Consider the following 14,593-nt stretch of genomic DNA (forward strand, 5'->3'; position numbering starts at 1 on the left):
AACATTGAAATGTTTATGGTCTAACATAGAAATGTGTATGGTCTAACATTGAAATGTTTATGGTCTAACATAGAAATGTGTATGGTCTAACATTGAAATGTGTATGGTGTAACATAGAAATGTGTATGGTCTAAAATAGAAATGTGTATGGTCTAACATAACAATAAAAGAGCACAATGCTGGTACCGGATGAAAACAATTAGATACCATACTGAGGCCTTGCCAGCTGACCGGAAAGTGATCGCTAATCAGTTAATCCTACATCCGGGGTACAGAGAAATTAATTAACGTAGTTAATCCACCAAGTTGACCCTCGTGTTTGCATCTCGTGTGGTTCATTTAATGGCCCTCATGTAATCTCCACTCAATGCTTCACCCTGCCAGATGGGTTTCTTTTTCATTGCTAAATACATACATACATACATACACACATATACATATATATATATATATATATATATATATATATATATATATATATATATATATATATATATATATATATATATATATATATAAAATAAATTTACCATCTTTAAAGGTCGTACGTGGCACTAATCGTCTTTTCTCGATGAAAATTTTTAAAATACCCAGGACTAGACCACATTGAGGGCCGCCATTTTGCGCGTGCTCAGCTATTTTAACCAGGTCATTGTTTACATGACAGTGGTGGCAAGTGAGCTATGAAATGTCTAAAAATAGCCCATGTCTGGATCGCACGTCAAGGACCTTCAGCCCCTCGCGAGATCGTGAGTAATCTATACATCTGACGTCACACGACCTCACAACTTGGGCGGCGCCGTTCTGGAAAAAAAAAAACCACTTTTTGCTTTTTTCTGATAACAAGGCTAACATCTGGAATCGTCTGTTAAAAAAAATTAACCGTAATTTTTAATTGTTAACAAATCATGTTAAATCATTTTTTACAATGTTGGCCTGGTATAAGAAGCAAGGCTTAAACTTAAAGAGATTTTATTTTTACTGGCGCGAGTTTTAGACTGTCTCCATATGTCCCGTTTTACTAACTCTAACAAGAGTTCTAGACTAGTGCTAACTCTAACAAGTTTTCAATACTTGTAATCAGTCGTGGCTTTTGTATACAAAGTGCCTGAGAACACATTCTGTTTGGGTTTCCTTCTTTCTCTCCCCCTCTCCCTCCTCTGTCTGTCATCTGTCTGTCTGTCTGTCTGTCTGTCTGTCTCTCTCTCTCTCTCTCTCTTACATAGTGGTACTTTCGGGTTTGGGAGGAACGTTTGAAGCTTGGGGCATTGGGGCCGCATGACTGTAGACTGTCAGCCTCGTTCTCGCCACGTTTCATTCATAAAATGTTTGATGTTTTCAAAACGGAATAAACGAAACAAAAAAAACAAATTGCCGAGCAAAAGGTCAACGGTACGCAGGCTCCGAAGTTCAAGCCGCAGTCCTCCCCCTCTCCCATTTCTAAAGTTTAAAAAAAGTATTTAACTCTACTTGGACTGTTGCCGGTGTTATAAAGGAATGTAATAACTGACAAGCATGAACAGGGAGGTCACAAGGGTCGGCTTGATAAACAACGGTGACATTTTCACGGTTGTCTCTCTTGACTACGGCGTCTACCCGTTTTTATCTTGTTGTACACTAGTGCCACTTTTTGTATATGACATGTTAAACTGTCTTGTATATGACATGTTGACCTGTCTTGTATATGGCATGCTGGTATATAGTATGTAAATGACATGTTAACCTATGTCGTGTAATGACATGTTGACATGTCTTGAACATCACATGTTGACCTATGTCATGTAATGACATATTGACCTATGTCTTGAACATCACATGTTGACCTGTCATGTAATGACATATGACCTATGTCGTGCACATCACATTTTGACCTATGTCATGTAATGACATGTTGACCTATACTTTGTATATCACATGCATGTTGGCCTATCTTTTGTGCGCGTTTATTTATTTATACATCTTTTATTATACAACATTAAAAGATAGAACTATGCATTAGAAGAAACGTGTTCTCGAGTGCTTTGTTCTGCTTATAAAGTATAAAGTGGATTCTAGTGGATACACCTGGTCAAGAAGCAAGTTTTCTAAAATTATGGATTACTTTGTGCTGATGATGTCACAATGAACAATCGCCGTTATGACCGGTACGGGCAATACTGGGGCTACACCCAGGAGCACTGGGGGACCATCCCTGGGGCCAGGGTAAGCTATTGCTGTTGTTTCTGTCCTTACATTTGACGTCAACATCCCTTCTGAAATTAGGATGTCATCGTTTGAAGTAGTTCTGTCTGTTCTTTCCCCGCTGTTTTCTTGTGTGTGTACAAATAATTCCTGGAATAAACTGTTGATGGCTGTCTAACATCGATGGACGCATCATTTTAAAAATCCTACACAAACAGAAAACAATTATTGGTGTTTGGACAGAGAATCGCTAATGAAAACAAATTGTAATGCCTAAAGCTCATCATTAATTAAGTTTAAAAATCACATACTCTCCAGGTAGATGTTCTTGCCACATGTTTTCAATTCGAAAAAAAAAATGATTTCCCTAATTAAAAAAAAACACATAATTAATGAGCAGACAAATTTACCTGTAGTCATCTTTATCAGAAAGTTTGTACCTGAATTTCTCTGATCTCACTTGTATTTAATGGCTCCGGTTATTTGACTAGCACAATAACACGGTCAAGTTTTGTTAGGTACTCACCTTTGGTCTTGTTGGTGGTTATTTTTTATTTTTTTATTGGGGGTAGGAAGGAGGGGGGGGGGGAATCGAAATATAAGAGGTAACTTCAGATCTAAATAGTGACCGGTGGGTTATTTATCAATGTCGTACTTAAGTGGTTTTTTCTGGGAATAATTTCTGTAGGTTAATTATTGTAACAATAATAATTTATTTATAGATAATTAATAATAGCCCATAAGGTAAATAGTGTGTTTTTACAAAGTGGTTGAAATGTATAGAATCATACGAATGTTTGTGAGAATATAACTACTGACGTCCTTTACATACACACACATACCAACCAATGTAATTCCCGCACCGTCGAACGGAACATCACATTGTCTGTCTTCGGCACTAGATCAACCTACAGCAGTAGCGTAGCGAGAAGGGGGGGGGGCGACATATGTCCCCGGGCGCCGACCTTAGGGGCGACAAAATGGGTTGGAAAAATAAATTGAAAGGTTGAGGGTGGTGCAAATCGAAAGTTTGAGGGGGGGGGGTGGTGCAAATCGAAATCTTGAGGGGGGTCTAAATCGAAAAGTTTGTCCCCGGACGCCGGGTAGGGTCGCTACGCCTCTGACCTTCAGCTCAATCAACAAAGGGCACTTGTTTCAACAACTAAGGTACCGCATTTATAGAGCATTTGTTTAAACAATTACGGCGCCACATTTATAAAGCATTTGTTTAAATTAAACAATTACGATACCACATTTATGGAGCATCTTTTCACCAACTACGGTACCGCATTTATAAAGCATTTGTTTAAACAATTATGGTACCGCTTTTACAGACCATGTCCGTAGCACTAACATAAATCCATTTCTTCGCTCAAAGCGAATTACCGTACTTCGGCACTAAAGCGGAGACCCAGTGGCCTACCTCATGGCCCACAGCACACAAGAATCGTTTGTAGAGCCAGTTAGGTTTATCTCTCGAAATGTCTTTATTAAAAAGATAATTCACTACAAAGAACTCTTTTTTCAAGTCTCGATTACCTCATTAAAAATTTAATTTATAAATCTTAAAAGATTAAATTGCACCTGAAGTAATTTTGCTTTATCTACAAAAACGTATTGGACGATAAAGGATTTACATTTCAAAGTGGATGTTCCAGTGAGTTTTAGTCTGTCTGTCTGTCTGTCTGTCTGTCTGTCTGTCTGTCTGTCTGTCTGTCTGTCTGTCTGTCTGTCTGTCTGTCTGTCTGTCTGTCTGTCTGTCTGTCTGTCTGTCTGTCTGTCTGTCTGTCTGTCTGTCTGTCTGTCTGTCTGTCTGTCTGTCTGTCTGTCTGTCTGTCCGTCCGTCCGTCCGTCCGTCCGTCCGTCCGTCCGTCCGTCCGTCCGTCCGTCCGTCTGTCTGTCTGTCTGTCTGTCTGTCTGTCTGTCTGTCTGTCTGTCTGTCTGTCTGTCTGTCTGTCTGTCTGTCTGTCTGTCTGTCTGTCTGTCTGTCTGTCTGTCTGTCTGTCTGTCTGTCTGTCTGTCTGTCTGTCTGTCTGTCTGTCTGTCTGTCTGTCTGTCTGTCTGTCTGTCTGTCTGTCTGTCTGTCTGTCTGTCTGTCTGTCTGTCTGTCTGTCTGTCTGTCTGTCTGTCTGTCTGTCTGTCTGTCTGTCTGTCTCTCTGTCTCTCTGTCTCTCTGTCTCTCTGTCTCTCTGTCTCTCTCTCTGTCTCTCTGTCTCTCTGTCTCTCTGTCTCTCTGTCTCTCTGTCTCTCTGTCTTTCTCTCTGTCTCTCTGTCTGTCTCTCTCTTTGTCTCTCTGTCTGCCTGTCTGTCTGTCTGTCATTATTTTCACGTTTTACGTTCTTTTCACACTTAACCTCCCCCTTAAGAAGTGAGCCGTCATATCATTACTGGTATGTCATCACCTAGACCAGGGGTCTCCAAACTTTTCAGTCCGAGGGCCGCATTAACTATCAAATTTCAGTTCGGGGGCCAGTTTCTTCCAGGCCTGTCTTTGATTTTTTATTCGCAAAGTTCTTCAGCCATCACCAACAAACTATTTTTCCTTGGACAAAAAGATCTCCGCGGGCCGGATGAGAGGACTTCGCGGGCCGCATCCGGCCCGCGGGCCGTAGTTTGGAGACCCCTGACCTAGACCGTAGATCTGTCGACGCCATTGTTTGAGGGAAACCTTATCTGACAAACACAAACATGCGACTTACCTGGCTACTTTCGTTTTGACTCGATGGTTGATGGCTGCAGTCATAGGTAGCAGAGGAGTTAGGTAGGGTGAACTCACCTGCCTATGTAGGCTATGGGCTGATATGTATGAAATGGATGTTTGGTTAAAACGTGAGTGCACTCTGTTACGTGAGTTCAGTATGTATGTGGGAGGGGGGATGTATGTGGGAAGGTAGTAGGGGGAGTGTATGTGTGAGTGTATGTGTTAGTGTTGTCTTGTAATATATGTATTAGTGAAAACGGCAGTCTATGTAGTATGTGTAAGGGCTACGACAACCGAGTAGACTACGGTATAGCAAATATAGTGATATGCATGTGCTTGTATTCAGGTGAGTGAGTGCAGTAAGTTGAATGTGTGTGAGTGCAGTAAGTTGAATGTGTGTGAGTGCTGTAGTTGAATGTGTGTGAGTACAGTTTGCGTGAAATGGGTTAAGCTTAAAATGTTAGCACACCCGTGTAAATATATATGTAAAAAGATTTTTTTTTTAAACTATGAATATGTAGACACGCATATTTTATTAAAGAAAACTGTTGTAAATATTTTATTTTAACATCTACTTAAAATTTAAATTTTAACACATGTTTGAGAACCTAAGCTGTACGTATAAAAACTTGGTCAAAAAACTTTTCTGATATGAAGGGGCCTTTTCGTTCAGAACCCCGTGTATAGGATACTCGGTCTTTAACTATTTCAGAACTTTTTTTTGTCATTGCCTTGTAAACTGTGCGAAAGTAATCAGTCCTAATTTTACGCGGGAGAGTTTTTCGTTAGAAACACTTTTAGTTGATCTATATGTTAGATTGGTCATATTGCGTAAGCTTAATATATTTAACTACAAAACTGTTAAATTTAACTCTTAACTACACCAGCTGGTGGCGCAAAATTCAACATAAAAATGTACAGGCCCAACTCGTCAGCCCAGCCCCACACCTAGGCTCTAGACATTTCTAAGCCCAGGTGGATGTATTGACAGTGCTGCGCCATATTTTCATTACATAGGAAAATGCCTGTATGTGTCAAATAGGCTGCCCAAGTCAGCCTCCCGCCCCAACCCCAACTACGTCACGATGTAAGTTCATGAGTTAACAGAGTCCCAGTATGTTGTTGTATGTTGTGAGTAATAAACTACCAGTGTCAACGAGATTAACTGCTAACGACATGATAACATTTTTAAAGTTTATGTACAATCAAAGTAGTTTTACATTTAGATAACTCTACCACTGCTTGTCTGAAAAGGTAATTATTTGGATTCTCTCCCCTGCATTAGTTTTTTTTTTTTTTTTTTTTAAATCGCTTAGTTCACTCGTCGGTATTTAAAACTGCAGTAAATTTTATTCTCTTTGCCTTTTTCACCAATACATGATTGTTAAATTGTTTATTATTTAGATTCCCCGCCACTACCATATTTTCATATAAAAAGTTTTTAAGAAAAAATTCAAATACACAGAATGTATTCTCCACTAACCATCTGGCAGAAAAACCTGAGGCGACGGCCATTCCAATTCACCTGACGCCATTTCTCTGATTCTGGTATCAAGCATACGGCCATTCTTCCCATTGTTTGGGTCTATTTTTAGCCCCACGTGCATTGTTCCAGCAGCGCGTGTCTTTTGTCAGCCAGCAGCAAACACCAGCTCGCCTGTAACACGAGCCAAGCTCTTGACTTCAAAGTCTACACTTATCACGTGCATCGCTATCCCATCATATCTTATGACGTCAGTCACGTGACCTTTAGACTGGGGCTCTGTGAAATCAATGCCAAATTTCTTTTTAAAAAAATAATCTGGTTCGTCTTGGCAAAAAGCAGAAGTTACATTTGAACTGTGAAGTCATGTGACTTTAACATTTGACCTGTCTGAGGTCATGTGACTTTGACCTTTGGGGGAGCTTGTTTGGCTTTATAATTTGACTTGTGGGTGAGTTCATGTGACTTTACCGTTTGACCTCTAAGTCAGGGCATGGGACTTTAAATTGTTTGTGAGAGTGAGTGCAGTAAGGTGAGTGTGTGTAAAGGAGGTTGCATGTCACTGAAATGATATTTTGGTGAAAAAAAAACTTTTAGTTTTTTGGAGCCTCTAGCTACCCTAAGAGCTTTCAGAAATTGAACGCTTTTTTTTAAAAACCATGGTTAACATTTGGTCATCGGCGCTTATGTAAAATCTATCAAATATATTATTATTACTGATTTAAATGTTTAAAACAATTGAATTAATAAAAATAAAAATAAATAAAAAATCTACCCCCTCCTCTCTCCCCCTCTATCTACTTTACCCCCAGACATGATAACCCCACAATCCCTTTAACTGTTCCAAAGACCCCACCACCCACCGCAACATCAATATCCAGAACTTATTTAAAGTTCTAAATCTTGTCTCTTTCCCCTCATCTTTCACACTGCAACCTTTTGAAAACTCAATGCGACCACTACAACACCCTTTCAACTAGTCAACTTAAGTTGTTTCCCTACATAGAAAATGCTTCACTGTCCCATTGACCCTCTCTGAAAAATTTTCTTTCCTCTCCCCAACCAGACTTCTGACACTTTCATTTGACCTTCACCCCTTTTACTGTCATCCTTTGCAATTTTTTTTATAATCAAATACATGACATCATGTAAATATTCATTATGTACATTTGCAAAAACTTTCGTTTTCATTTGGTGTTCAAAATTATGTTAAAAAATTTGATGTTGATTGATGTACTTGTTTTAATTGCAAATAAAAGTATTTTAAAAAAAAAAAAAAAAAAAAAAAAATTACAATATATGTGCGAAATTTCGGACACCTCTAGCTGACAGATACGGTTTGTGTTTGGAACGTGGGTCGAGACATGAAGACAGTGCATCGTGACATTAACTTACACTTAATTAGATGCCTAATGATATTTTTATGGATTAATTAAAATTTTGACCAAATTAGTAGCCAGTTCTATCCAACTACTCCACACGCGTCATCACGTTCAATAGCGCGTCATCACATTCAATAGGCACGCAATGGTTTTTAGTCATGTAAATCTGTTGTAAAAAAAAAAAACGTTTTAATAAAAAGCTTTTATGCACTAAAAAGTAGAAAATAAATTATACACTACTATTTAAATTACTATAAAGAAAAGCGTGGGTCTCTTCCTAAATATTAGTAAAGGTATCTAATAGATACTAAAGTGGCCCACGCTTTTCTTTATAGTAATTTAAATAGTAGTGTATAATTTATTTTCTACTTTTTAGTGCATTATTACATAAAAGCTTGTTATTAAAACGTTTTTTATTAATTTTTTAATACATATATTTAGACGTTTAGTATTAGAACTATGTATAAGTAAACCATCTTAAATGAATGAGAGTAGGCTACAGGTAAGAAAGAAATATTACTATTGTAAATCTGTATCAGTCCTCACAAGCCGATGATGGAAACTGTAATACTAAAGCGAACATGACAAGGCACACTAACGCTGTCAATTACATGTCTGAGGCAATATATATATATATATATATATATATATATATATATATATATATATATATATATATATATATATATATATATATATATATATATATATATATTTATATATTTATATATATCTATATATATATCTATATATCTATCTCTCTCTCTCTCTCTCTCTCTCTCTCTCTATATATATATATATATATATATATATATATATATATATATATATATATATATGTATATATATATCACCATTTAATTAAATGTTTGGATATTCAGTTGAGAACGTATGTTAACATCTATTAATGACACCTTCGATCTATCATCTATTTATGACACCAGCCATCTGTCATATATTTGTGACAATCTCAGACCCCTGACACCAACTGCCATCAATCTCTGACACCTGACATTAACTGCCATCAATCTCAGACACCTGACACCAACTGCCATCAATCTCTGACACCTGACATTAACTGCCATCAATCTCAGACACCAACTACCATCAATCTCTGACACCAACTGCCATTAATCTCTGACACTGTTATCTCATCTGTTGCCATTCTCCATTTTATTTATCAAATTTTGATAGGAAAAATATGTTACCTGTGCTGGCTGAGCAACAGGGGAAGTAACCGAACCACTAACATGCGGTAGCCACACGTGAATTACTTCCCTTACGACACACCCCTTGGTTTGATCAGTCGGCTTGGCATATTGAGTCTGTCTGTTGATCAACGAACACCACTGTGAGATGTGCTCAAAAATAGTTGCACTGTGTTCCGTTTTCATAGGATATTGATTCATTCACGTATTTCTTTTGCTCTAATTTAGCTTTCTATTCAATAAGCCATGCTTTTGCAAATCTCGATTGATTTCGGAGAATTATTTAACTTATCAAATGTGCGAGGATTTTTCGTTGATTTCTTTACGTGCTGTAGATTAGTGTAAGCCAAATCGTTAAATGCTTTCTACGGTATTCTTCACGATCGTGTATTGAAGTCGTTCTACTTAAACCGTGAGTAGTTCAGGCATTCACGTGCATGACGTCAGCTGTCCACCTGACACCCTGCCTTACATAAGCTCGCGAGTCACGAGTGGTTAACAAAGGCCGAGTTAAGCAAGTGATTAGCTGACGGGCAGGGCTGAACACGGCGGCTTTGTTGGTCTTCAATGAACGTGCACCGTGAGGAAACAGCTGTGTTCACGTGACCTTTGACCCGTGTGTGAGTCAGTGCAGATAACACTATTAGACACGGTCGGTGTGTGTTCACTGTTGGTCTGTGTACACTGTTGGTATGTGTACACTGTTAGTCTGTGTACACTGTTGGTCTGTGTACAATGTTGGTCTGTGTATACTGTTGGTCTGTGTACACGGTCGGTGTGTGTACACTGTTGGTCTGTGTACACTGTTAGTCTGTGTACACTTTTGGTCTGTGTACACTGTAGATCTGTGTACACGGTCGGTGTGTGTACACGGTCAGTGTGTGTACACTGTTGGTCTGTGTACACTGTTAGTCTGTGTACACTTTTGGTCTGTGTACCCTGTAGGTCTGTGTACACGGTCGGTGTGTGTACACGGTCGGTGTGTGTACACGGTCAGTGTGTGTACATTGTTGGTCTGTGTACACTGTTGGTGTGTGTACAAAGTCAGTGTTTGTAAGCTGTTGGTCTATGTTCAAATAGACCATACAATGCGATACCAATATAGTTTCCTGTGTGTTAATATATCTAGCAATGTGCGACACATACTTCATATACGTATGTACATACATACATATATATATATATATATATATATATATATATATATATATATATATATATATATATATATATATATTGTTACGCACCCCCTTCTCTAATCCTTTCGAACTAGTCAGGGGATCGTAAACAAGAAGAAGAAAAATAAAATAAATAAAAGCCAACTTCAGTAATCTCTATTTATTCGCCACAAAATACAACATCTAACATTAACCCGCCACCACATGGAACACAATAGGAAAAATACACAAGTAACTACAACAACTAAAGTACTTAGTACGACTACCCTACTTGTCCCTAACCGTCTAGCCTAGCCTAAGTCTAAAACATGTCGTGGCTTTCCACTAGCTCACAGAGACGACCCATGTCTCCTCTAAGCCTAGCTATCCGAGACGTCCGTCCGTCTCCGTGTGTGTGTCCCGAGTGTCTGTCGAGAGTGTCCCCCTAGTCTCCGGTCTACCCTCCTAAAGTACTCAAGTCGTCCCAGACTAGTGTGGGAACCTTGTTAATCGAGCCTGACCCCCAGGTCAGGTCAGGTCAGGACCGTCCACTGGGCCCTGTCCGATCTGGAAGGTTTTCCCAGCCGTAAATCACGGGCTGCTGGCCACGTTAATAGCCGAGTCCCGAAGACTTCCATTCTGCCACGCCCCCACAGCGTGAGATCTAATCCGTGGTGTGGCCGTCAACTGCGTCAAGAACCCCAGGTTCTCACGACCAGCACTGGTCAGTGCATTAACATGCCTAAGCATTTCATTTTAATTACCTGGCCCTCCTCGATGGGACCAAACCCAGGTAAAGATCACTTGGGTTCGTAACACCCCCACCCTTCAAGAAATTAATTCGCCACTTGGTGAATTAATTGAACATCTTTTACTAGACAACCATCCCAATCTCACAAGTCCTCAAAAGTCCCAGAATAAACCTAAATGGGACTAAATCCATTTAACATAATCATTACCAAAAAGATAAGACACGTGGATGATTTAGTCACAATAACAAGTTTGACTAAATACCCCAAACATAATGTCATCAAACATAGACATCAAAGTAAATAAAACCGCAAATTTGCAACACATATGTCACTGTCGCACATAATCTCAATGTTGAAACCAACAGTCTTCGTTTTACTGATAGTTACGTCATCAGTCAACAAAACCTGTCAATACAATTAAAAACTGTCACGAATTCAACATCATGTAAAACATCAATAACACATTTTTTTTTCAAACAAGACATGTAAAAGGTACATTCTTTAAGCCTGAAAACAGTTCATTTTGATTAGGACACTTGCGTCCTGGGAAAACATGAAACAGTCTATCTTGGGAACAGTTCTAATAGGTTTGAAACACAAATTAGTTTTCCGTCTTTCGGGTCATCATGAGTCCGTAAACATAAAACTTAAGCCGAACTTTATACCGGCGCGGCACAATTTTAGAAACAGAAGTATTGTCCGTCCACACCAATAACGACTCGCACATAAGGCGTGGCTTCACAGGACAGCTTGCACTAATGCCATGTTTTGACTCGATGTTAATCCTGAACATCGAGGCACACAAAGAGGGAACGAGTACACGCCCCGTCTCCGTGAAAGCAATGGGGTGTGCGCTCGCTTGTACGCACCCTCGGTTGAGAGAAGTAGCGTGACCCGCTGAGGTCACCGTCTCCGGGTTGTTGGTTTTGACCGGGTCGGTCAGAGAACAATAAATCACCTCCGTGATAAGGGGAGGGAAGCCTGAGTTAGGCTCAACTCCTAAACAAGAGGTAACAACTATGCTTGTCACCGACGTTGACAAAAGATTCGTCGTCTCCTCAAACTCGGGATGTAGAACACCATCCGCGTGACCTCCAGGTGAGGTCATGGCCTCCAGGTTGCTGGACTTGACCGGGTCGGTCAGAGAACAATAAATCACCTCCGAGATAAGGGGAGGGAAGCCTGAGTTAGGCTCAACTCCAAAACAAGAGGTAATGACTTGGCTCGTCGCCGACGCGGACAAAAGATTCACCGTCTCCTCGATCTCTGGATGTAAAACACCATCCACGTGACCTCCAGGTGAGGTCATGGCCTCCAGGTTGCTGGACTTGGTCGGGGAGAAATCAAATACTGCTGGGATCATGGGAGGACAGCCCGTGTTAGGCTCACCTCCAAGACAATGGGTAACAATTTCGTCTGTTACCGAGGCTAGCAGAAGATTCGTTGACTCGTCTAATTGAAGATGTGGGTCACCATTCACATGACCTCCAGTTAAGGTCATGACGCCTTCAAGATGACAAGTAGTAAGGTCTTGATCAGATGCAGTTACTGGTTCAGGTTCAGACGAGGACAGCCTGTTCTCATGGGTATTCACTCTCTCGGTGGTTACCGTGATTTCAGCGGTGGTTGTAACCACTGGTTCTGATATTGACTGCCCCTTTTCATGACTGGTCAACATCAGAGTGGTTGCCGTTATATCATCGGTGGTTGTATCCACTGGGTCAGATATTGACAGCCCCTTTTCATGACTGGTCAACACCAGAGTGGTTTCCGTGATATCATCGGTGGTTGTATCCACTGGGTCAGATATTGACAGCCCCTTTTCATGACTGGTCAACACCAGAGTGGTTGCCGTGATTTTATCTAAACCAATAACTTGCTGAATGCCTTCAGTACTTGTCGGCACACAACTCTCAACTCGTAAGCTATCAGCACGTTTTGCCGTTTGTGCTGGTCCTGCTAGGTTAGAGTCGACTTCAGGGACTGAGCCAAAGCTAGTGGCAGCCTTAGTCTGAGACTGACAAAACTCACTACCAACTCTGTCAGACAACAAACTATCTTCATCTCTATACCGATCCTCGGAAACTACTACACTAGCCTGAGAGAAAACAGAGACAGATTCTGGAAAGTCAAACAACCCACTAAGCTGTGCCTCCTCCCATAGCCTAAGTAAATCCCGTTCCCTCCTGATCTCTAATAGTTTAACTTCATGTCCGAACAGTTTCTCTAAACTTTTAATGTTAATTTCCTTCCAAGATTCTGACATGAATATATCCCTCCTGATCTCTAACAACTTATCCTCTTTTTCTCTCGCGATCTCTAACAACTTAGCTTGAAACTTTCTCTCAATTTCTTCTACTCTAATACGTCCTATCTCATAATATTCTATAGAGTCTAGGCACTCCTCCTCTAATCTACCTGTATTCACTAACTCAACACAAATATGATCTCGTAGAACTCTATCTCTATCCGACACATCAACCTCTAGTCCTAGCTCCTCAACTAGACGCAACAACTCTACACGACAAAACCTGTCTAAAACTTCTAGAGTTGGACACTCAATAAAACTCATTACGTCCATGATTCACACTTACGGAACTTATCCAGCTAAATGGTGGCGGTTAACTATTAAAAATGTGGCTCACAATAAACAACTTTAACTTAAACATTAAAAGTACGGCTATCACCTTTGACACTTGAAACAGGTAGACACCAGCTATACTGGGCCAACCAAACTAAGATATCCAGCTACACTGGATCACAAACGATTCACTCACGTATACTGGGAATTGACCCTCCAGCTATACTGAGCAAACCAAATAAAAATTACGAATTTATTCACGTACCTGGGAATGACCCTCCAGCTGTACTGAATAAACCCGAACACTCCAGTTCCACTGGACCACACAAAAATATTCGAGTATACTGGGCATTAATCCCTCCAGCTATACTGAATCAACAAAAAAAATTCCAGCTCTACTGGACCAACATAAAAATCAAGCAAAATAAACTCAGTGTCAATACAAAGGTGATAAGCTCGCTACTTACTCAATGTTTGGAAAACTCTCCTGATTCCGTGAACAACTTTACTCTCACTACTCCTAAAACTTAAAACTAAAACACAAGCTCGTGAGCCCCCAACTGAAAATGGCATCAAAAGAAACTATTCAACTCGTTGTCTGTCCTATCCCGGACTCTAGCCGCCAATTGTTACGCACCCCCTTCTCTAATCCTTTCGAACTAGTCAGGGGATCGTAAACAAGAAGAAGAAAAATAAAATAAATAAAAGCCAACTTCAGTAATCTCTATTTATTCGCCACAAAATACAACATCTAACATTAACCCGCCACCACATGGAACACAATAGGAAAAATACACAAGTAACTACAACAACTAAAGTACTTAGTACGACTACCCTACTTGTCCCTAACCGTCTAGCCTAGCCTAAGTCTAAAACATGTCGTGGCTTTCCACTAGCTCACAGAGACGACCCATGTCTCCTCTAAGCCTAGCTATCCGAGACGTCCGTCCGTCTCCGTGTGTGTGTCCCGAGTGTCTGTCGAGAGTGTCCCCCTAGTCTCCGGTCTACCCTCCTAAAGTACTCAAGTCGTCCCAGACTAGTGTGGGAACCTTGTTAATCGAGCCTGACCCCCAGGTCAGGTCAGGTCAGGACCGTCCACTGGGCCCTGTCCGATCTGGAAGGTTTTCCCAGCCGTAAATCACGGGCTG

At 40.3% G+C, this 14,593-nt stretch overlaps 1 protein-coding gene across 2 annotated transcripts in view; it reads left to right on the plus strand.

Annotated features, from left to right (window-relative positions):
- Nucleotides 1-14,593, plus strand: part of LOC131955448 (liprin-beta-1) — an 84,452-nt gene that overhangs the window by 15,850 nt on the left and 54,009 nt on the right. Inside the window, exon 1 of one of the 2 annotated variants that reach the window (XM_059319579.1) lies at nucleotides 2,080-2,202. The exons of the other annotated variant lie outside the window; for it this stretch is intronic. Coding sequence (XP_059175562.1) covers nucleotides 2,122-2,202 — 81 coding nt within the window. The 5' untranslated portion in view covers nucleotides 2,080-2,121. Of the gene's footprint in view, nucleotides 1-2,079; nucleotides 2,203-14,593 lie in introns of those variants that run through there. 2 annotated transcript variants of the gene reach the window in all.

This window comes from Physella acuta, unplaced genomic scaffold (assembly GCF_028476545.2).
Source record: "Physella acuta isolate Inbredline_101_S28 unplaced genomic scaffold, ASM2847654v3 ptg001066l, whole genome shotgun sequence".
Taxonomy (NCBI): domain Eukaryota; kingdom Metazoa; phylum Mollusca; class Gastropoda; family Physidae; genus Physella; species Physella acuta.